Genomic DNA, 22846 nt, shown 5'->3' with positions numbered 1-22846 from the left:
ATTTTTAAAAACTTAAAAATATATATAAATAAAATTATAAGTATATATAATTGTTTAAAAAATTAAAAATATGTTAGAATTTTTTAAAATTATAAAATTTATTAAAAACTATAAAAAATTTATAAAAGTCATTAGATATGTAGAAAATTTTAAAAATTATTAGAAATCATAAATACTGTAAAAAATTTTAAAATTTTTAAAAACTTGTAAAATTTGTTGCATCTTGAAAAAAAGTACACATTCGCTAATCACATTTAAAATATTGAAATTTGATATAAAAATTGTATATCACAAATACAATCATTTTTCATAAAAATTATATTTTAAAAATATTTTAAAAATTTTGAATAAATTTCTATATCAAATTTTTAATATAAAATTTGAATAAATTTCTATATCAAATTTTTAATATTCAAAATACATTCATTTTTAGTACTTTACCAGTGTTACTAGTAGCATGTTTATTTGACTCTGTTCTCTATTTAATGTCTAGAGTAAACTTTCTCCATCCATCATCATGCACATGTTCTTTTTATTTTATACAAAAGTTCTTTTAAATGGTAAAACATTTGAATAATAATTCTTGAGACATTGTTCTATAGATATAGATAAATAATTTTTCTTGAGACTACAAAAACATTTGGAATAATTAAATTTATTAAAATAACATTATTTTTTATTATTTAAATAATTTAAAAAAGTATCTTATTCAAGTTTATCGCTTAAAAAATTCTTTCGGTTAAAAATTTCAATTAATTGAATTATAAAACAATTCACTTCAAAAAATCTATCTATTACAAATTCAGATTGAAACTAAATGACAAAAGCAGTATGCTTGAAACTAAATTTTGCATCAAACCTATACCATATTTCCTTGATATTCTCTTTATGCAAAAACAATTGAGAATTGTAATCACAACAAAGAAAACTCTTACGCCAATATGTTCTTAAGGCGGACACAGACTAGGGAAAAAAATAAAAAATAAAAAAAGCGCCAAAATTTGGTACATATAAAAGCCTTATTTCAATGTGACAATTTGACCTCGATTGTGAACAACAAAATTCGGTACAATAAAGTTGAAGCAACGAGGCCAGAGATTTCTGGATTCTATATCATCTTCATAGCTAAGGAGTGGCAACTACATTGATATTATAAAAACACCCATATTGGTAAAAAATCGGGCTCTTGTTCTTGTATAAATCTATATTTCCTATGAACAAACACCGACGTACACCTTGGAAAACTTTAGGCAGGAGCGCTTCAAATGATTAGAAGTTTCAGTCGCTTCCATTCGAATCTCGAGCCTTGATGAAACATATGATCAAGGAAAATATTTTTAGCTGCTTGCTTGTTCATCTTCACTTTCATCACTATCATCGCTGCATTTCCAAATTCAGCAGACAGTTTAAGATAACAATGAACAAAACTTCAAGATGTAGAAATAAACATGAACACTGCTGCAACGGCAAGAATGAGAGATCAACAAGATCTAATTGTTTGCAAATTTGGGGGGGGGGGGGGGTTAGTACCTGTGTTCGGTAAACTTTGCTATGCGCCTAGCATCCAAGCCTGTGATGTATTTTTGTCCAGCTTGAACATTTTCAGTACCTAGAAAAAAATGAACCGTTTAGTGCAATAGTGTATTATTTCTTATGCCAACTCTAGTGGGAGAGAAAAGAAGAAAATTTTGCACTTCATTTGTTGCAAAGCTGGTCTATAGAGGAGAAGCAACTAGTTCAAAAACATGGAATTACACATGAAAAATACCTTTTGTCAACTGGAAGCTGTGGAGGGCACATCTTTCTGCGGCAAGTCTAACTGGGGTGCTGCTGTCCTTTAAACATTCAGCAAGGGCAGGGCCGATTAATGACAGATGAGTCATGATAACAGATGGATTTGCCTGTAACAACAGTAGAAACATTTTTAGTGCAAAATATGCTCTTATGGAAATAAAGCGATAAGCCAGTTATGCTTTCGACGTAAAGAGTTAAAGCAAGGTGCACATACTTTGGAAGCTGCTTTTATAGCAGATAATGCCCTTCTCCTTACTTCACTGGAGTCATCACACAATGCCGACAGCACAGATGAAAGAACATCCAAAAGGGCAGTGGTATTAAGGGGGTCACTTTGAACTTGATAGAGTAAAAGCCTCCCCAGTGCCTTGGTTGATGTTTCACGTAGTGGGAACTATATACAAGGGTCAGAAATTGATAAAAAAGAAAACCAAAACAGAATTAAATCTGTTAGAATTGCAATACCTTCTCATCTTTCAAGGAGCTTTTGAGACGGAGTAAAATAGACGGGCACTCTGGAGACATAAATATGGTGGAAGGGTTATGCCTGAGCAAGGAGAACAGTGAGAGAACTGCACCATGACGGTCAGCCCAACTTGAAGAAGAGGACAAATCTAAAAGCTCCTGAAGGAGGTCTGACAGCTCAGATTCTTCCATGTACTGTAGTACCATTATTTGAAGAAAACCCAAAAGACAATCAGAGAAAATCAAATGGATTAAGAATAAGCAAACTGATCTATAGCACGAAATTATTGTACATATCATTTAGCTGGTACCATTAATCACCAGTACAACTGATGAATTTATCACCAGATAGGCCAAAAGGATGCAAATATGCCACTGTTAGAATAAATAGCAGCAAAACCAAAAGGATAGTAATGGCTCTTAAGAAATATCTGCCAAGTACCTGTGATATGACACCCAGTATGCTTGAAGCAAACATTCGAACTTGGTCGTCATCATGATGAATTAAATCCTTAAGAAGAGTGTAGATACGAGTTCTGGTAGCTGGACTCACACTCTTACCAGCATGCTTTACCACACCTTTTAAAGCACTCAATATGGCCTCCCTTACTCCAGAATCAGATGCCTGAACATAAAATTTTAGTAACTAGTATCCTCCAACTATAAGAAAAAGGAGCCATATAGAGGCCAAATGCTAAAAATCACCTGCAAACTAGATAGGAGATCACTGACTAATGGGTCAACCCTGCTACTTAGTGCACTAAGCTTACCCAGTGCGAGGGCAGCACTTGAGCGCACAGTCCTGCATTCAGACACTTGAGAATCAAAAGCAACAAACAAGATAATAAATATGGCAATACGCTAACATCACATAGAAATAAAGGAAATAATTAAGTTCCAGGCAGAAACAGCTGAACACTGTAAAATTATAATAAATAACTATGACTACTGTTGAGACAGCTACAGATTTCGAAAGGACCTTGTATTATCTTGCAGACACTTGATAAATGTTGTTTGCAGCTGAGGGAGAAAAGGTTTCAGTGCAATTCCACCCTTTCGGATCATGATACTCAATGTAGATAAAATTGCACTCTTGACTTGCCAAGGAAAACGATCACCTATGATTCGAATAAGAGGCCTGAAGTTAAGAAAAAAGAAATACATCAGACTATAAAACAGTAAAACACCAAACAGCAGTCAGCAAAAGAAATAATAGGAATTTATCTCAGGGAAAAATGAGACTTTATTTAAGAACTTTATGGTCTTTAAGATTAACCTAAAATGTGCAAAATATTAAATTACACTTGCTCAACAGAGGTCAAGATTTAGCAGTTGAAGCTAGGAATTTTTTTTTCTTTTATTCAAAATAGCAAATCAACTTACTAATGTAGGCTTTCACAGAATCCATTTTTACACTAAACTTTTCAGACAACATAAAGGATATGATTGACAGGCAACATAAAGGATACTGAAATTTGCAAATATAAGAAAACATGGATGTGATTGACAGGCAGATAAGAAAAGCTTGACACAAAAACAGAAAGATATCTTTCAAAAAGAAACTCGAGATTGCATTTAAAGATGTCGTAACTATAAGCATGGATGAGTACATATAATATCTGTAAGAGTGAATTAAGTGATCCTGAGACAAGTATTTGATCTTTTAACAAGTTCGGATAGCTAGGATTAGATTGGGCTTATTTCTGTCCAAAGATTAGGATTAAACTCATTAAAGAATGTGAAACCCTAGTACAAAAGTCTTCCAGAAAACTTATCAGCTTAGATAAATTGTGGTCACTGTCTTTCAATTTCATATCAATTTCATTCTTTGTTCTGTCTTTCTATTGATGCTTCGACTTCCATACCGCATAAAAATGAACTTGCCACCTTATCAGATTAGACATATTGTGGCCACTGTAAAAACAAAATATAATTTTAATTTTCTTCTCTAGAAATTAGAGATATATATTAGCTACTCCAACAGAGGCATCAACACTCTGGGGACCACCTCAGACTCAAGAGTATTAACACTTCAAAACCAGGCTTTTGTGCAGCATCACGAAACCAAGCCAGGCAGAACAGCAGTTGACCAAACATTGTTTACCCACAAGTTTGGCAGTTTGTTTGTTCTAGCCTCTAATTGTGACATCATTTTTAGTTATTTCAACCTGTTAGTTTCCAACAGTACATACCCAGTTATTGGGATGACAAACTGCTTCAGTGATTGTTCACTAGTCACTTCAATAAGCTCCCCAAGACCTAGGGCCGCCTGCTCTCTGAGTTCAGCTGACCCACTAATCAGACCCTGCAGATGCAGTCAGGAATAATTTATTAATTACATATCGATTTGTCGGAGGAATACATGGATAAAGTAACAGGCCAAAACAACAGAAAATATATTTCATTGATGCAAAAAGAAAAGTTTCAAACAGACAACTAAATTCAATAAATTGTGTTAACCATAGAAACAAATGTAAACTTAAAAAGGAAAGAATAATCAAAGTAGCAATTGTTTTGCAGTCCAAGGATCATCCCAAATTTTTATAATTTCAACATGCAAAGATGACATTATACATACGATGCTAAAGACAAATTGTAATCTGATTGTAGGATAGAAAGAACACATTTTCCATATCCATTAGTGACATTTATGTAGTAATTGTTATAGAAATTATTTTGTCAATATTTCTTTCATTTATCTATAATATAAGTGGATGAAAAAAGAAAAAAACTTCTATTTTCACAAGCACTAATTTAACATAGTATGTTTCAGGAAACTCCAACGTTTTCAAATATCAATTTAAGGTGATAATGACAGACAACACACTTTGGAGAGAAATGAAAAGCAGGAACACCTGAAGAAATATCGGAAGCAATGGTTGAAGAGCTTTTGGAAGAGAGAATCCGGGAATAACAATGGGGCCTCCCTGCAAGTGGATTAAACAAAAAAAAAAAGTTATAGTTTTCTTATCCACACAAAACTCCCATCTGATAACCATTATCTGTGTGGGTAAAAAGCAAGCACTCACCTTCTTTTTTCTGCGCTCCTTATCTCTTGCACTAGATACAGCATCGCGTACTAACTTTATATATGAAGGAAACACTTCTTTTGGAACTGAGTCGACAACCATTGATAAAGCTTCCCAAGCAACCTATCAAACCAAACATAAGATGCAAGACACAAACTGTAAATGAACAACAAAAGAGAAGGAATAGCTCGTAACATACCGCAACAGTGGCAGAATCTGTATCACTAAGCAAAATAATTAAGGTAGATATCATGTTTGGAGCTTCATCAACTAGATAAAGTTTGCTGTTTTTGAAGAAGTATCCTATCAAATACAATGAACTTCTTCTAATTGATGCCTGAAAGCCACCAAAAGCAATTGCATTTGTGTCAACCAATCAAATAAAATGAGCTTCTAATTGATACCCAAAACCACGGTAAGTCATCAAAAGCAAGTGCATGTGTGTGTCAGTCAAAGATAGAGAGCCTTAGAGAACATTAACAGCATATCAGACAAACCTCACTATCAGCAACTCCTTTAAGAAGCTCTGATATTAACGGTTCAATCCCTTCTTCATCAATGACCAAAACTGATGTTTCTGCAGCTTCCTTAGCCAGAGGTTGAACATCCTGTAAAATCCACAATAAGCAGGCAGCAAGATGCCACCAAATCAGAAACTTTAATGTGTTTAAAAACAATTAAATGTAATAGAAACTCAGATCGCATTTGAAATTCCCAATGAGAATTACAGAGGAAGGATTAGGAGATGTGTACCACGTCATTACCACCCATTGCAGAAAGTAAAGCAGGCAGGATGGTACCAAGGTGATAGTTAAGGCCAGGGCCGGCAACCTCTGCCAAAGCTCCAAGAGCATGTGCATTGAAGGCGCTGGACAGAAATGCAAATTAGTAACCGAGCAGAGTCATTGAACAGTTTTCTTCCTTTCTTTTTTCAAATCTTTATTTTTGAGAAAGAAATCCAACGTAAGTGAGTGAAAACTTACGAAAGGGGACGATGAACCAGCTTAGGCAATATATGAGGCAAGACAGCAGTAGTTCTGACACTAAAGTTGATAAGAGAACAATTTAGAATGGGCAATTATATGAAACCATGTCAAACAAACAGCAAATCATAGTCTAAAGAGGGCATGAAAATATAACCTCAAGATTTGTTTGAGACCATCTAGAGCAGTATCAGAAGTTTCGTCGTCCTCCAAAGCATGTAACAATGTTGGAACAATTTCATCAATTGCTTGCATACCAGCACTCTGCATCATGACATATAATGATTCATTTTATCTGAAACTACCCATAAATCAAGTTCAAGTGAAACCAGAGAACAAAAATGTACCTTATAGAGTGTACTGAATGCTAATCCTGCTGACTCACGTACCTCAGGAACACTGTTGGAAAAAATTGTATGACATAATGTCTTGTAAAATTAAAGATAGAGAACAATCACTAACAGAAACAAGATAAGAACAAACCTATCACAAAGGGCGGTACGAATGGTAGGGATAAGCTCATCCATGAAACTCAATAACTGACTCTTACCGGCACTTGCCATCACTTCACTTAAACCAATGCATACACCCTGTCAACCATATGAGTTTTAGTCACCAAAACTACAAGTATCATATAAATCAACACCATGCACACAGGGAGGAATCAAAATCTCTGTTAGTTGGATTCATCAGTTTTTGTGCTGCACCTGTTTGACATGACTCGATACTGACAAGGGCAAGGAATCTGTGTCAAATTTGTCAGACAGTTGCAAATTAATTACCACTAACTGAGCCAAGTCGATGCCCAGTACAGAAATTTTATTTGATTAGCCATCACAATTTCTTCAACTGTAGTATATATTTTCCCTTAAAATACTAAATTTCATCACATAAATTATGCAGACACCAGGACCAGGAAGAACTGCATATCAGAACTAAGAATTCGACGAAAAAGAATAAAATTGAAAAGAGAAAGCAGTACGAAGGTGGAGGAAAATTCCAAAATCAAGGAAAAAAACAAGGAGAAGAGAAGTTCCAATAACCAATTGGAACTAGAAAAGCAACACTTGTGAAGGAGAAAAAGAAAAAGGAAAGTGCAGATTGCTTCTTTCCAGAATGAAAAAATGAGGAAAGGAGATGAATTTTTATTTTGCAACAGGCAAGTACATTTTAACATTTAAATATAAAAGATTGACATGGTATTTGGATTTTGATTAGTTAAGGCTTTGAAAAAGGGTTTGGCTTTATTCACAATTTTAGCTTTTTATCATATTTTTGTATTTGAACCTTATGATTCAAGGACATATTTATGAAATTTCGACATTATACTTTTAGAAAAAAAAAGTAGATTACCAATAATATCATAATTCATTATTTTTTAGACTTATATATGCTTATGCTTTTACTTTGCCTTTATCAATCTATAATGCATTTTTCCTTTACTGGATATTTTTATCAATCTTTAATATCAATGTATTGCATATCTTAAGTTTTCAATATTAGGCATAAGATACCTTCTAGAATTATTACAAACATCCTAACAAGATAAAATTACACAAATAATCCATGCACCCTTTTCCTATTCAACGTTTTGTAGCCAAATCCCCATGTGTTAGATTTAGGGTAGTTGACATGTCAAACAATCACAAGCACGGACACCCTACCCAAGTCTAAGCGACATAGATTAAAATTTCAGATTCCTAAAGATAACATTTATCCTGTGGCAAAGCACTAAAATCACAAATACAAATGTGAAGAACCTTCATTAGACAAACCTAGCCTCCTCCTACCCTACCATTCATGATGACATATCTTCTATAGAAATTTATAAGCAACTAGAACAAATCAAGCTTAACTAAACTATATTGCATGGTTCATAGGAAATCCTTGGAAATACCAAACCATTCTTCATACAGACACCAATATGATCATTTCCTGTAATGAAACTAGATGAAGACAACGAACTTTTAATGGACTTCCCGCACAAAAAGAGATGCAAAATATGACGCTTACAAGTATATGACATAAAAAGAAAAGATAGAAAAAGCTATCATAACAATGTAACCCAGCAGTATTTCTAACATCAATCATTTTAATAACAGTAAGAACAATAGCATTCTCATAGATTCAAAATAATTACAAATATCTAATAATTGTTGATGATATATAAATTAGCATAGATTTATGTAGTTAAACCAAAGGTTGACCACACTCAATACCCTCCTTCCGAGTGGGCAGAAACCAATTCCTGTAAAGAAATTGCCAGGAAACTATAGTATCAAGAGAAGAGGAGATACTTACTTGTCTTCTACTAGCATCTGGGTCCTTTAATCCCTGAGATAGAATTGGAATTATAAGAGGAAGTACTCTCTCCCCGAGTTTTCTCACAAGTTCTCCCAGTGCTCTTCCAGCAACCTAGATAATCAACAGATATTGGTTAGTTGTGAACCCTAACATTATCAATGAGAACAGAGAACAGCACAAAAACAAACCTGCCGCCTTTCAGAGGATGCTGATGCAAGAGAAGTAATTAGAGTATTCATTAAAACAGGCATTATTTCCTTGAGCGTCTTCGGAGTATTTGCTACAATAGTCTTCCATACATGTAATGCAGCCTGAAAATGGAGAATAGCATTTTGTATTAATTTGCATATACTGAAATCAAAATGGTCACAACATTAGTTCATCAATTAATTTAACATGATAAAACATGGAGAAAATTACCTGGCGTACAGTAATGCTGACATCAGTTCGAACCATATATAATGCAGCAAGAACTTCATTGCGCTTATCCCTTCCCAGAACCTCTATAATAGCACGTCCATGTGCTTCAGTACTAGCACCTTCATCATCACTGCCACCCTCAAGTAAAGCTTTCCCGGAAGTTCCGGCAACCTGGATAGAAAACCACATGGAAAACAAATTACTGAGTTTCAAGTCAACAAGAAAAAATCACTTGGGTTGTATCTCCTAAGGACCAAGGAAATCAAAGTTTCTGATTGCCAAGAAATTCCAGGAAGATGCAAACCTTAAACAGGAGATCTCCTAATAGCTCCACAGAGCTTTGTCTAATTCGCCAATTGTCGTTAAAGATGCCATCTTCTACAGCTGGAAGAAGGAGTGGTAATGACCTGACGTCAAAGGAGAAATAGAAAAGATCATCATTACGTCACTACTGGAAGGCAAGGCGTTGAAGCTAGACATACAATTTATCCATCATTATCCATCAAAATTCTATCATGCTCAAGATTAATTAGAAAAGACAGAAAAAATCCTAAAGCTTTTTTAGAAAACAAGAACAAAATTAATTTCAAAAACAAAAGCAGAAAGAATCGTAACGTTGTTGCATAATGCTCCACTAGGACATGCCCAGCCCCTAAAGCTGCATCCCGCACAGATTCATTCTCATCCGCAAGACCTAAAAGCATATAAGCAGCCATTGAAATTTACAAATAAATAACCGTGCCAAAAATCATTATAAAAGAAGGTTCACATAAGGATTTGAAGCATACAAAACGATCGCAAAGAATATTTACCATCTAAGATAGCAGGCAACACCAACTGCAAGTAGTTCTGGAATTGAACACCTAATGACCTTGGGAAATACTAACAAATTTTAAAAAGGAAACTGTTAAGAAAATCCCACCAAAAAGAACAAGTTCAGGTGAAAATAAGATATTAGACGGTATATGAGATTACCTTGAAAAGTGTCAAATATCCATCACGTACAGATGCCTTTTGATGTGAACAGTTCCGAATAATATCAGGAAGTACAGTCTCGAAGTAGTCAGTACCAAGCGCAGCTAAGACCTGAAAATAGAAGGGAAAATCTCATGCATACTCAACTTATGATTTTTTTTTCTTTTTCAGGTTGGTAAAAAGTAACTAGCTAAAAAGGGCAAGTTAGGCGCAAGCCTAACATGAGCAAGTAGACAATCACAGAGAAAACAAGTTAATAGGTAATGGTAACTTCTTCTACAACAATGAAACATTAGAAAAATGCAATCGAGGAAAAAGGGTTTAGAGAGTCAAAACAAGAGGGTTCAAAAAAAAAACTCAATATCTTATCGAAGTCAAGCATTTCTCTCCAATAAAATTTCTAAATCCCTTAAGCCTAATAACAGGAGACCTATGAAATTAATTTAGTTATTGTTGCAACTTTGAACGATAAGCATATATTTAACTCGATGCAATTTTAAGAACATACATGTCAAAATTCAATAACTGAAAATTTCTAACCTCACTCAATCCTTGAGCAGCACCAGAGCGCTCAACATTACTGTTGTCTGATTTAAGCGTATCAAACAACCACGGGACAAGATCTGGGAAGTTTTCTTCTCCCATTCCTCTTATAAGAGATCCAATGGCCCTAGCTGCAACTGATCGAACTTCTGGAATGGGATCAACAAGTACCTGTTCATGTTTTGAACATCAAACAGGGTTTACACAGAAAAAATGGTACCAAGTTCTAAAATTTCAGTTGAAAAATGCACCTTTTTCACTTCAGGAAGGAGCAACCCAATGTAAGGAATCATATCCTTAGGTTCTGTGACTAGGGAACACATGTTTCCAACTATTTGGGCAGCTTTCTTTTTAGTATCTGCACTCCTCTCCCTTAACCCTCTATGTACTATTGGTACCAACAATGCAAGTGAAGGAGCATCAATTGAATTAATGAACGTTGTCTGCAAAATTCAACACAAGTTTAGAAAGACAAAAAGAACACTCACAACTGATAATTTCAGGTTCAGAATCTTACTTGGAGGAGAATATCAAGGGAATATTTTGTATAGTCATTGGGATCTGTAAGACCCATAAGAAGAGTAGGAACAAGTGATGATATTTCGGGATTCTTTATTACACTCCCAACCTAAAAGAACAGGTAAATTAGCTCAACAATGGCCATATAAGAATAATCTAAAGCTAATAAAAGAGGACAAACTAAAACCTGCTGAAGTGCCGTCTGCCCAGCCAATTGGACCTTAGGGTGTGTATCTGTTAACACCTGCAATTAACAAACAGAGAAACAAAAAAAGCCAAATAAAATTGATATGAAACCAAGGTACAAAATCAGCCAGAACCTGAAATAACAAAAATCAGTCAAATCTGACCTCTGTCAATTTAGGGACAATTTTTGGGAGGCACTGAGAGAGTTGCTGAGGAGCACAGTAAGCCATGGCACCAAGTAGTTGTACACTGCTTTGTTTTGTTCTCCAGGCCTTATCTTCAAGACCCTAGACATGCATAGTAAAGTATTCAGAACCACATTCGTTACACCACAAGGACATCAAAAGTTAAAACAGGAACCCTTGCTTGTGGCTCATCACAAGTGCCTAACAGTTTAGGTCCACAAAATGGAACTGGTATACTCAGGTCCATAAGAGCAGAACATAAAAGTGTACCAAACCATTCAGAATCATTAAGCAATGTTGACATTTAAACATATAGTTCAAAAGTTATGCATTCACTACCACAAAACAAAGTGAATCAGAAAGTTTAAGAAAAAGGGGTGAAGAGGAAAACAAACGTAAACATCACCTTTAAAAGAGATGGAAGGACAAGCTTTACTCCTTGTGCACTCAGTTGAGACATCATAGCACGAGCTGCACATTCAGCAGCCTCACGAACAGCGATTACTTGATCAGAAAAAGAAACCAATAGCAAGGGTAACATCTGAATAACATACCTGACCAAAATCACAAGTCAAGAATATAAAATGTTGTAGAAGGATGTATCTATATAAAATGGAATTAAACAATAACTAGGCCCTAACGATTGTTGACATACGGCTCAAACAATCTTCCCAGATATTCACAAAGGCACTCAAATGCTAGCAGCGCTCCTTCACGAGATTTCGCAGAATTTCTGTAGCAGAAAATGGAAAAAAAAAGAAAAATGAGAAAAGGAATTAAATGAGCCACTAAAAGTATAACCGATGTTCATAAAAAGGATAAGCAGCTATGCCAATTTAATATGGATAAAAAGTGATTAATTTGGGGCCGGCAAGAACGATGGGGATAGATTAAAGCAATCAAAATAAACAGAAAAGGAGAGCAATTAAAGTTCAGAAGTAACTAAAATAATAGCCTCCTCTATATAAAAAAGGAGGTCACACCTATCAGCAAAACCTTCTCGTAGCACAGCCACAACCCCATATTTCTTCAAAGATGATAAACCAAACCCCTTGACTACTCCTGCAAGTCCAAAAGCTGCTCCACGGCGTTCACCATATTTCTCACTCTTCATCAGCTGATCCAACAGTCTAGAAACAAGTGCTGCTGCATCATCCTACATAAGCAATATTAACATTAAGAAGATCCCTCATCCTGAGAAACACCATATTTCTTGAGGAGAAATTACCATGCATATTTACAAAAAATAAAAGGCACACAAGTTCTTATTTCTGAACCTAAAAACCCATTTTTAGCACCAGATAGCACATACTTGCTTTGACGGCATTAAAGGAGATAGGCATGACGAGACTGCCCGCTGAACAGCTTCGGAAGGAGTATTCAACACATCCAACAACTTCTCTACAACCGCATGCACTTTAGGATCATCCTGTAAAGAAAAGTATGTATCTTAGAGCTAAACTAGGAAGATGCCATGATCTTTATATTCTTAGAGCTAAACTAGGATGATGCCATGATCTTAATATGATAAGAAAGGAGCAGTAAATCAACACCTTTGCCAAATGTTTTGCTAGGGCTCCTGTAAAAATAACTACACCTTCACGAACCAGATCATATTTTTCTTCATCTGATGCCTACACAAAGAGATAATTTATGCACAAATGTGCAGAAGGTTATGCATAATTACATGAAAAGAAAATCAATGTACTCCAGTGCTTAATTATGCAAGCACAGAATCAACAGAAAATATATAGAAAGAATTATAATTTGAAAGAAAGGTTAACCTTCTTATTCAAGTAATTTTCGAAAATTGGGAATAATAAAGAAACATTGTCCCTTCCATGCCTATCAATAATCATTATACCAGCATTAATCATTCTTCCACGAACATCAGCATTAGGATCAGCCTGAAATGCAAAAATATTCACAAATTAGTTATTCTAATATTCTAATAAAAGAATAACTAAAAGTAAAAAACTTGTGCAACACAATAATATACAAGAGGAACTACTCCAAGCTTATATAGCGAAGCCAGTTTAATTTAATAAGTATTACCAAAAATCAGGAAAGAAAACACACCAGTGCTCGCGATATCAGGAATGTCATGACAACAGGAAGGTCTTTTGTTCTTAGTACATCAGCTGCAGAATGCAAAGCTAATGCTATTCCTTGCCGACCAAGCCAACCAACATCAAGATTTTCCTCACAAAAACCAGAATCACGGATATATAAAGAAAACAAAGTAGAAAGAGATTCCTGAAAATATCACCCAAAAAAGTCAGATAACAACAATGCAAAAGTAATGTGAAGGTAAAAATCAACAAACCTGTATAGAATCTGGGTTTTCATCCAAAGCAGCAGCTAATGCCTCTGCCGCAGCCAAGCGCACATTGTAATTTATATGAGAAAGTGCCTTGAAAATCCCAGAGTAATCAGTCCCAAAGTCATATCCATAGCGATCCCATATATCTTCTGCAGCTTCAGCAATGGACTGAAAGCATAGAGATAATGAAGACAATGACTACTCATATGGAAGCCAAAAACAATCAACTTTTATATTTTCATGGAAGTAGCTTTAAGCCAAACCTTTTCCGGATCATGTAGAGCGATCCAAATGTTTGTCGCAACTTCAACACTTTGAGGAATAGCCCGACCAGAAACAGACGGAATGCATTTTACGGCATTTAAGCAAGCCATCCTTACATGAACATCTTTTGCGTACACTCCATACAAAGCCTTTAAGAATAAAATTATTAGATAGATCGCATTTGTCAATGAGTACATGGTAGAAAATAAGGAAATAGTTAAGGACATACAGATGCTACTTCATCTGGCTGCAGGCCAAGACACAACTCATTTAACGCAGGACCAACTGAAGCTTGGTAAGCTGGAACAACACCTAGAACATGATAGAGAGCCTGCAAAAATATAAAATAAAACGGATGATATAGCAAGAAGAACTGGTAAAGAAATAAAAGAAGAAATTATCAACCATAAATCTGTTAATTAGGTTGAAAGTTTGAGTGTGTAACCGATAGCATGCGAAGCCTGGGAAGGGGCAGAAGGGGATCCATGTGCATGTAAAGAATCCGGAGAACATCATCATGAAGTCCTGTTCTCTTGGATGCTAATAGAACCCGCTCCATTATCTGATGGCAAACATATATAAAAGGTCCAGATTTACAAGACGCAAACAATCCATTTACCATGAAAATTTGACTGAATGTACTCAATAACATATGAAAGTAAGATATCTTACAGGAAAGACAAAAATGAAGGAATCCACAGGTAGAGGTCCAGATTTACAAGACACAGACAATCCATTTACTATTCTCTCAAAAAGACCGAATGACGGTCTTTCTTCAGCTACTTCATCCACAGTAGGAATGAGTTCCAACTGAATACGAACTTCATCAGTCACAATTAGGCGTAAAGCAGTAGCAATATCAAGGGCCCAATTGCATAGAGGATGAACTAAGCAATGGGCAAGCTTCACTGATGTATCATAGGCCACATCACCAACAATTGGTGATCGCAGTAAAGGATCAACAAACTTAACCTGAAAAAAATAAAAGATCAACAAACATGACCTGAAGAATGTAAAGACAAAATCCATACCAACTAGTTGGTGGAGAACAAATATGAAATTAACAGCAAAGGAAAACCAAGCATTCAATGTCACTGAAGGAGAATAAAATAGAATCAAGTTCCCCTAAAAAATGTGTTAAAAGAGTATTGGCAATGCAAATTGAGATTGAGAGCAAATAAAAATTGAGCTGAATGAGCAAAAATGAAAAAGGAAAGGCACTCAAGACAAGTAGACGAAACTAATGTTAGATCTAAGAGAATTTGCAATAAGCTCACAATGAGGTACCGAAGCATGACATTTAATAGCATGAATTACTAGATTCACTAAGAAAAATCCAAGTTTTGCACAGTAGAAAACTATAAAAAGTATGATAAAGTGGATAAACTGGCTATGATCCAACCTAAAACAATTTACAATATAGAGGCACAACTTAAATATATGGCCACAAAAATGGTTAACTAGTGTTAGACAACACTGCTTACCAATCCCCTCACAAGTAGGCCCACTGAGAAAATGGACCTAAAGCATGAACAGGGGAAAAAAGGCAATGAAAGAAGCAAATGACCTAAACTGTTGATTCCATATTCAGAACAGACCAAATAGGTGAAGACGTAAGAAATTTAAACTCAACCACCATGAAATAGTACCACTCAACATGACCATAGATAAGGCTTCTTATCTCCTGTTCCAAAAGTTCCCCAATGAAAGTGGATAACATATTTTAAATTGCCAACTCATCATAAAGTTTGGCTTGGGGTCCACACTGAATCAGCTAGCTTTTATTGGAAAATCTGAGTAAAAAGTATAAGAAACCTTACCTAAATTGAACCCTCATAATATGTGCCATCTGGCAGTTAAGATAGCAACCAGATGGTAACCATATCTCACCTCCATCAAGGAGGATACAACTAGAATTTAAGAGACCACCATGCAACATTCTCATCAATGGATGATACCAAGAAGGAAATTTAGAACAGAAAATGGAACATACCAGGGAAGGTAATTGACTATGTGCAAAAACAGGATTAGCAACAGCCATCTCCCCCATTGCATTCAGCATCAAAGATAGGTTCTTCTGTATTCCCCGAACCTTCTCACGTATAGATTCCTCTTCTCTAAGAAGCTGCTCTCGTGCCTCTTCTTTTGCAGTCTTTCCTTTATCTGTACGGATTAAATGACAAGGACAATTTTATGTATTTAATCAAGCAATAGAAATCGTGAAGCTATGAAATGAAAGCCAAGTTGACATGCCAGCTTTCTTTGTTGACTTCCCAGTATCTTTTCTCCCACCACCACCAGCTGCTCTACTAGATAACTCCCTCTTTCCATGATGGTTAGAATTGATATGGTCCTGGGAATAGAAGATAAAATAATATAAATGACTAAAAAGGTATGTCAAAAGAGAGCAGCAAACCAAAGAGGACAAAGAGAAAAGTAGAGGTGAGACCTCAATTGGTTTAGAATTCTTAGAAATAATAGATTCTGCAACATAAACACCTTGCTCATTGGAAAGAATTCCTTCAGGAGTACGGAAAATCTAAAACAACATATGAAAGATAGAATTAAGCCCTAACAAAAAAAAATAAGAATAAGAATAAGAATAAACAAGAACCAAAAACTACATGAACATAATAGGCAAAAGAAGGCTATCTTATGACATAGTATCCTTCCACCTAAATCATAAACCACAATTCTGTGAAAGCATATCGAGGGAATGACAATCAGGAAGTAAAAAGATGATCAACCAAGAAACTGGCATGAATGGAGTAGATAACTTCAGAAGCCACACCTGAATGTCATTCTCTGAAAGCATATCATGGGAATAACGATCTGGAAGGTTTGTATGATGCTGCAAAGTGGAGGGAGCTCATGTCAATGATTAGCACCAAGAAAAAATGAAACATCTGAGATCGACCAAGTACAAGCAAAATACCTTCTCAAACTCTGAGTACGTATCTTCAGGTGCTATTGACATCAAAGTGCATAAAGAACATATTGCTGCCCGTTGTTCAAGTGGATTGGCACTCATCAACCCCATTGGTCCAATTAGACTCTAGAAAACACATCCCAAAAAGGTTGGCTACAGACTATAACAGAAACAAGTAAATGGACTACAATAGTAATACGTTTAATGTTCCAACCATCAAACTGACATATTTCACAATAACATAGATTTTACCTCACAAATATTGCCTATATTAGTTGAGATAATCTCAATCACATCAAAACCGAGTGTTCTCAAACATTTATGGAGCCTCTGAGGACAAGAAGAATGACAAAAAAAGCGTAACAAAAATTAATCACTGAGGCAGAATAATTTCATGAAACTAAAACAATAAAAGAAAAGAAAATCAATATACCCGCCACACAGCATCTCTTTTTACAGTTCCAACTACGCACGGATGATGAGAGCAGAATATAATTCGTGTAGAAACACTTGGAGTTGTAGCTAGAGCTGTGGATGATATAACAGCTAAAGCTTTCACTAAGACCTCGACAGAAGGAACGTTTTGAAGTTGATTGTCTGGAGAATTATCTGCATCACTACAGATATACAGATTTAAGTTTTGCTCATTAGATCAGATAAAAGGCTAAACAAAAACTTGTAGCATATAAAAGAAGCCTCAGTAAATAAGAGAAAAAATATGTGAATGATAACTCACACTGCAAAGCCATAAAATAAAATGGATGGTGACCAAAGTAATTTCACCGCAAGGTCTTAAAAACACCAAAAGTTAAAAACTGTCATTTTGTACCTAATCTTCAATGTACTTATTTTCTCTCCAACAAGAGAGAGGAAGTCTGTGAACTCAAGTAGAAGAACTTCTGACAACTGTGGAGCAGCAGCAACTATCTTTTTTGTAGCATCATAAGTTTTTCTACGAACATCCCAGCTTGAATGGCACATTAAGAAGAGTAATAACTGCATCAATATTCAAAATCAATTTATCAAATACTGAATTCATCATTGGAACAGAGAAAATACCAAAGTCTTCCTCTTTTCCGTAGGTAAAGGAAAAAAGTAAGAGATCAAGGCAAATTGATCTACCTGTAATAGTAATTTAGCTGAGAAAGTTTCCAACACTCTGCATAAGGAAGGCAACTCAATTAGGTATAATCATAAGCCAAAATAATATATATCTATACTAATAATATAACTCTTATCTGAGTTGGTGCCATGACTTAACCGGAGCCTAACTCAATTAGGGAAATGTCAACAAACTGAATTAGATAATAGATACATAAATACAAATAGGATATTTCAGCAATTTAATAATTTTCATTATTCTTTAAGTAACAAAAGAAATCTCCTTGAGGAAGTTACTCATCTGACTAAAAAACAACCAACTTGTCACAATTAGCCACTCATTTCTTTTTCTCAAAAATATTCATTTTACTTTTCTCTGTTTAATATTTTTTTTAATATAACTATAACTGATATGCACCTTATGAAGCGGAAATGAAAAAAAGATTATGTAAAAGAGATAATTATTTGCGATTTAAAAAACTATATCATTGATAGTCTGTTTACTTATTTTTAATTTAAAAATAAATATATATTTCTTATTCTTTACCTTGGTTTTATTATCGTTTGTACATATTAAATTGATTACATTATATTTTCATCTATATATTTTACATTATTGTTGTTATGCTTTATTACTCGTCATTTTTTACATTATTTTATTATATTATTATATCACATTCTTGCGCTTGTGTCATGGTTTCTCGTATATATAAAAAGTAAAGAAAATTAGTGCATTATAAATGACTTAGACCTGCGAGAATGTTCCACCAACAGCACTTCAAGAAGATCTACACATGACATGCAATCTTCAATTGATAATTTTGTGACCTACGTAATGTAGATAGTACAGGTCACAACAATCCAATTAAAAGAAACCTAAAAACAAATATTTAGCAACAGCTACCATTGAATTCGCAACAAGAGAGGGCTCATTCTGAGATATCAAGGACCAAATTTTCTCCTTTGCCAGAGTCTCTTCTGGGAAAAGACAAAGAACAAGGGAATCAACAAAGAGATAAAACCTTCTAATTAGCAAATTATTAAGAATGGGAAGAAATGGAAGCATTCCAATCTGTCAATCATTAACAAGACAAGCACCTGCTTTAATGTCAGCAGCTGCAATCTTCCCAACAATGTTTAATGCATATATGCCATCTAGACGCTGCACTGCTTTAGTGAAACCAGTTTTCACAAGTTGAACAAGAGGGCCCAGTAATGATGATATCTGAAAATTTGCATTTAAAGTGCTTTAAGGCAATGGAACAAGAATAATGACTAGAAAGTAATTAATTACTGAACATCCATGAGAATAAATAAATAAATAATAAAAGATTGTTAACCTGTAATAGGGCATCAGGGTTTTTGGAGATAGCTTGTAAACAACGAAGATGACCCCTTCGTAAAGCTTCCTTCTCCTTGAGGCCAGAGGCCAAAAACGACACTAAATCTGGTTGAAGTGCATCAGCAAAACGGGCTGCCCAAGATGCAATAGCCGATAATATTGCTAGTTTTACCTCTTCATTTCCTGCAAGAAAAGAGGACAGTTCAAAAAGACCATCTTTTTTCAACATCTATCAATACATAAGTAGCACTCTTTTACATGTAAACAGAAGAGATAGAGAATCATCAAAACAAATTACCTTCATCTTTATAGTAAGTTAACAGAAAGCCACATACAGTGTGAGCAAGGCTGTTGAGATATTTTCCTTCAGGAGCATTAGACAACTCCAGCAGGGCATTGATCATGCCAATTCTTTGATACGGAAATGCTAGCCTTCCTTCTGAGCCTGCTTGTGATGAAAAGCCAAGAAAAAGTTCATGAAAAGATTAGTGAGTAAAGATCTTAAAGTTAAAGTATCATGCACAGTCTAAGGAGATCTATAAATGCCTTAAGAGGGAACGGTCAAACCTCCAAGAACAGCTTTAACTACATTGAACATCGATTCACAAGCATCTGGATTACTAGACTTTTGGCTTAAACAACGTACTATAGCCAATGCCACAACCCTTCTTCCATCTTCTGCATGTCGTGCCTGTGGTAATATGACAGAAAGAATTTCCTTCGCATATTTACTTAAATCAAGATCAACTGAACTTAATAGTATTCCAACCGAGTCCAAAACAATCTCGGGGTTGCGTTTCAACATCTTCACCGATGATGGGATCACAACACTTTGGAGATCTTCATGTGACATACGTGCAAATAATGGACGAAAAGATTCACTAAGCCCTTTGGCTGGCTTTTCTCTTGCATTTAAAACAGCTTTAACATAGATGTCAAGAAATATGGGCTGTACAAAGCAAACAATCAAGTTATACCTTCCATATAGCTCATCAAATATAAGTTAACATCAAACTGAAAAACCTTAAAGACTCCTAATAGTTGGGAATCCCAACACAAATAAAAAGGCTGAAATCAAAAAACTCCTACCTTGCTTTGTTCAAACTTAGATGGCACTGAAGAAGAAAATTCCAGTAACAAACATAGCAATTCAGGAGTATCTTTGTATGGAATCCGTGCATCCTTTATTTCTTCTATATAACTGTTGTAGACATCAGGTAACTGTAAAAGGAGACAGCAATAAAATCTAAGTTTGTTTATTGCAATAAACAACTGGGCAATTTCCTCAAAACCAGAAAAGGTTAGGCGTAGAAACCTGAGAAAACAAATGAAAAAATGTTTTTCTGCATGCCCTTCGCTCACGGAAAGATCTTTGCATGACAATATGAAGCAAAGATGCTTGAGCTGCAGCTACTCTACACAATGCATTTTTTGAAACTGTGGCAAATTGACTTCTGCTTAAAAGGAGACACGACCACTTGAGTAGACTATAGCACCCTACATGGGATTGGAACTTTGATTGCTTCTCCATCGCCTGAACAAGTGCCGCTGCAAAACTTTTCATGAATGTAACCTCGCCTAAAGTCCTCACAATCACATCATTAACAGCTTTTCTCGACCCTCCATCATCATATATTGGGAATGTTGTAAATATTATATCAACCAAAAGTGATGTGAACTCAGGGGACATATCTGTTCAAAAAGAGCAATAGTACCAAAAACTGATCAGAGGATGCATGTGCATAAAATGAGTTTATGCTATTCTGGTTTCTACCTAATACTTGCAGGATTGAGTGCACAAATATTTAGTTATGGAGAGACAGGTGGAGAGAGAAAATCAGAGAGGGCACTACCTCATTCACTCGTAAAAAGTTTATAGTTTTTTACACAGATAGCAATCAATTCAAATCAGCCAACTGAAGATTGTGTAGATACCAGCAAACCATAGAAATCATGCATCATAGTGAAGAACCTCTAATATTAACTCTAAATCCGGTTTACAGCAACCGACTACAAAGACCATGAACTCTCTCTTCAACTATTCTCAAGCTTTAATCATTGTACTTAAGTAACCTTCCTCTAGTATTTGTTCATGAAACAAAATTTCTCATAAATAACCTGAATGAGCCGAAATGCCATAACTTGCATTGGCTACAATTCAGAACCACAACCACAACCCAATTCACCTCATTTATGATCCACATTTTAAAGGTGCAAACATAAATAAACGCCTTCTTCATGCAAAGACGAAAAAATTTATTTAACATTTAGAGGAGCTAATAAAATTTCCAATTCCATAAACTCAATCTTTTGACTTCTAAAACTTCAAGAAATGCATTTCACTTGAAACAATCACATAAACGAAATTTAACGACAAAAATGAAAATAGAGAAGAAGAAGAAGAGAATCAGAGACCTGAATTGGCGATAATGGGAGGGAGTTCCTTACGGAAGATCCGAACCCGTTTTTTAGTTGAGGCAGTAGAAACAGACCCCGCGATCGAAATTAGAGATTCCATCGGAGAAGAAGAATCCGCCATTTCTTACCGGAATTGATCCGGATTCGGGTCGCCGATCCAAATTTTCGGGTTTTGGAGCTCCTTCAGTTTTTAAGATCGACGAAATGGAGAAGCTTTTATCTTTTTCCCTTTTTTTTTCTCTTTTTGTTTATTGAGTTTTTTGTTAGGGTTTTAGAGAAGTACAAAAGAGAGAGTGAAGGAGATATTAAATTGGGAAACAAAAATTGATCTAATTGGTGGAAATGAGACTGCTTTCCGGAGGTTCGGCTGCTGGACTTATGGTTCTGGATCTTTATTTATGGGTTGAGCTACGGTAGGCGTGGCCCATGCTTTATAACTTTATTCGGCTTGATTCAAGCACTTCAATCGTTTTTTTAAACATAGGAACCTTAAACTTATTTTAGTTAGGTACTTAGAAACTTTTTTTCATTATCGCCTTTTACCCTTATTTTTGTTAAAAACCCTTCGACCAATCAAAATTTGACATGTGGCATTTTAATAATTTATTTTTTTAACCAAAAAATAAGAAAGTTAACTACCTAATGGTCATGGAAAGGCCTATAATGGTCATGGAAAGGCCTATAATGGTCATGGAACTATAGTTTAAGTATCTAATTTAATAAAAAAAATTTAAATACCTAACTCAAATAAGTGGTATAATTCGAGGTTTGCTCATCAACTAATCCTTTTAGTTTTTGCATATAATAACAAGAACTCCTAAACTTTTTGTATATTAACTTATCCTACTATTCACACCTTTGGTTTAGTGGCAAACTTATATAGGTTTCAAATTAATTGGCAGAAGATCCAAAGTCCAATTTTTGTGTTTGTAAACCCTTTTCCCTTCTTCCAAGAACTTATCATTGTGAATAATTTGATTCCCAGAATTGAAGATTACCTTTGGTAATAAGATTTCTGAAATTTTAGATTACATTATAAAATTCTGTTACTTAGTTGACGGAATAT

General features: G+C 35.0%; 1 protein-coding gene across 1 annotated transcript; it reads right to left on the bottom strand.

Annotated features, from left to right (window-relative positions):
- Positions 1–983: 983 nt before the first annotated feature.
- LOC107892523 (protein ILITYHIA) lies at positions 984–22144 on the bottom strand. Its single transcript, XM_016817599.2, has 60 exons — positions 21778–22144; positions 20678–21054; positions 20452–20583; positions 19930–20311; positions 19661–19807; positions 19361–19545; positions 19119–19245; positions 18925–18998; positions 18772–18848; positions 18042–18078; positions 17749–17915; positions 17353–17536; positions 17172–17249; positions 16926–17045; positions 16782–16841; positions 16440–16529; positions 16244–16343; positions 15984–16153; positions 14663–14962; positions 14436–14552; positions 14220–14321; positions 13990–14139; positions 13730–13894; positions 13483–13659; positions 13188–13310; positions 12957–13037; positions 12716–12832; positions 12387–12559; positions 12059–12136; positions 11810–11957; positions 11383–11505; positions 11220–11276; positions 11031–11141; positions 10765–10956; positions 10511–10684; positions 9971–10081; positions 9808–9877; positions 9611–9689; positions 9300–9402; positions 8996–9166; positions 8764–8886; positions 8573–8686; positions 6755–6861; positions 6619–6670; positions 6429–6535; positions 6272–6331; positions 6042–6156; positions 5786–5896; positions 5488–5625; positions 5289–5411; positions 5115–5186; positions 4452–4564; positions 3239–3397; positions 2965–3061; positions 2702–2884; positions 2260–2454; positions 2009–2188; positions 1769–1901; positions 1531–1609; positions 984–1380 (listed from the first exon to the last, which is right to left on the bottom strand). Exons 1-60 carry the CDS (start codon positions 21899–21901, stop codon positions 1338–1340), a joined length of 7857 nt encoding a protein of 2618 aa, XP_016673088.2. The 5' UTR covers positions 21902–22144; the 3' UTR covers positions 984–1337.
- Positions 22145–22846: the final 702 nt, after the last annotated feature.

The sequence above is a fragment of the Gossypium hirsutum genome, chromosome A11, assembly GCF_007990345.1.
Source record: "Gossypium hirsutum isolate 1008001.06 chromosome A11, Gossypium_hirsutum_v2.1, whole genome shotgun sequence".
Lineage (NCBI taxonomy): Eukaryota > Viridiplantae > Streptophyta > Magnoliopsida > Malvales > Malvaceae > Gossypium > Gossypium hirsutum.
Note: the sequence above shows the minus strand (reverse complement) of the source record. Positions and strands in the feature narration are given on the sequence as shown.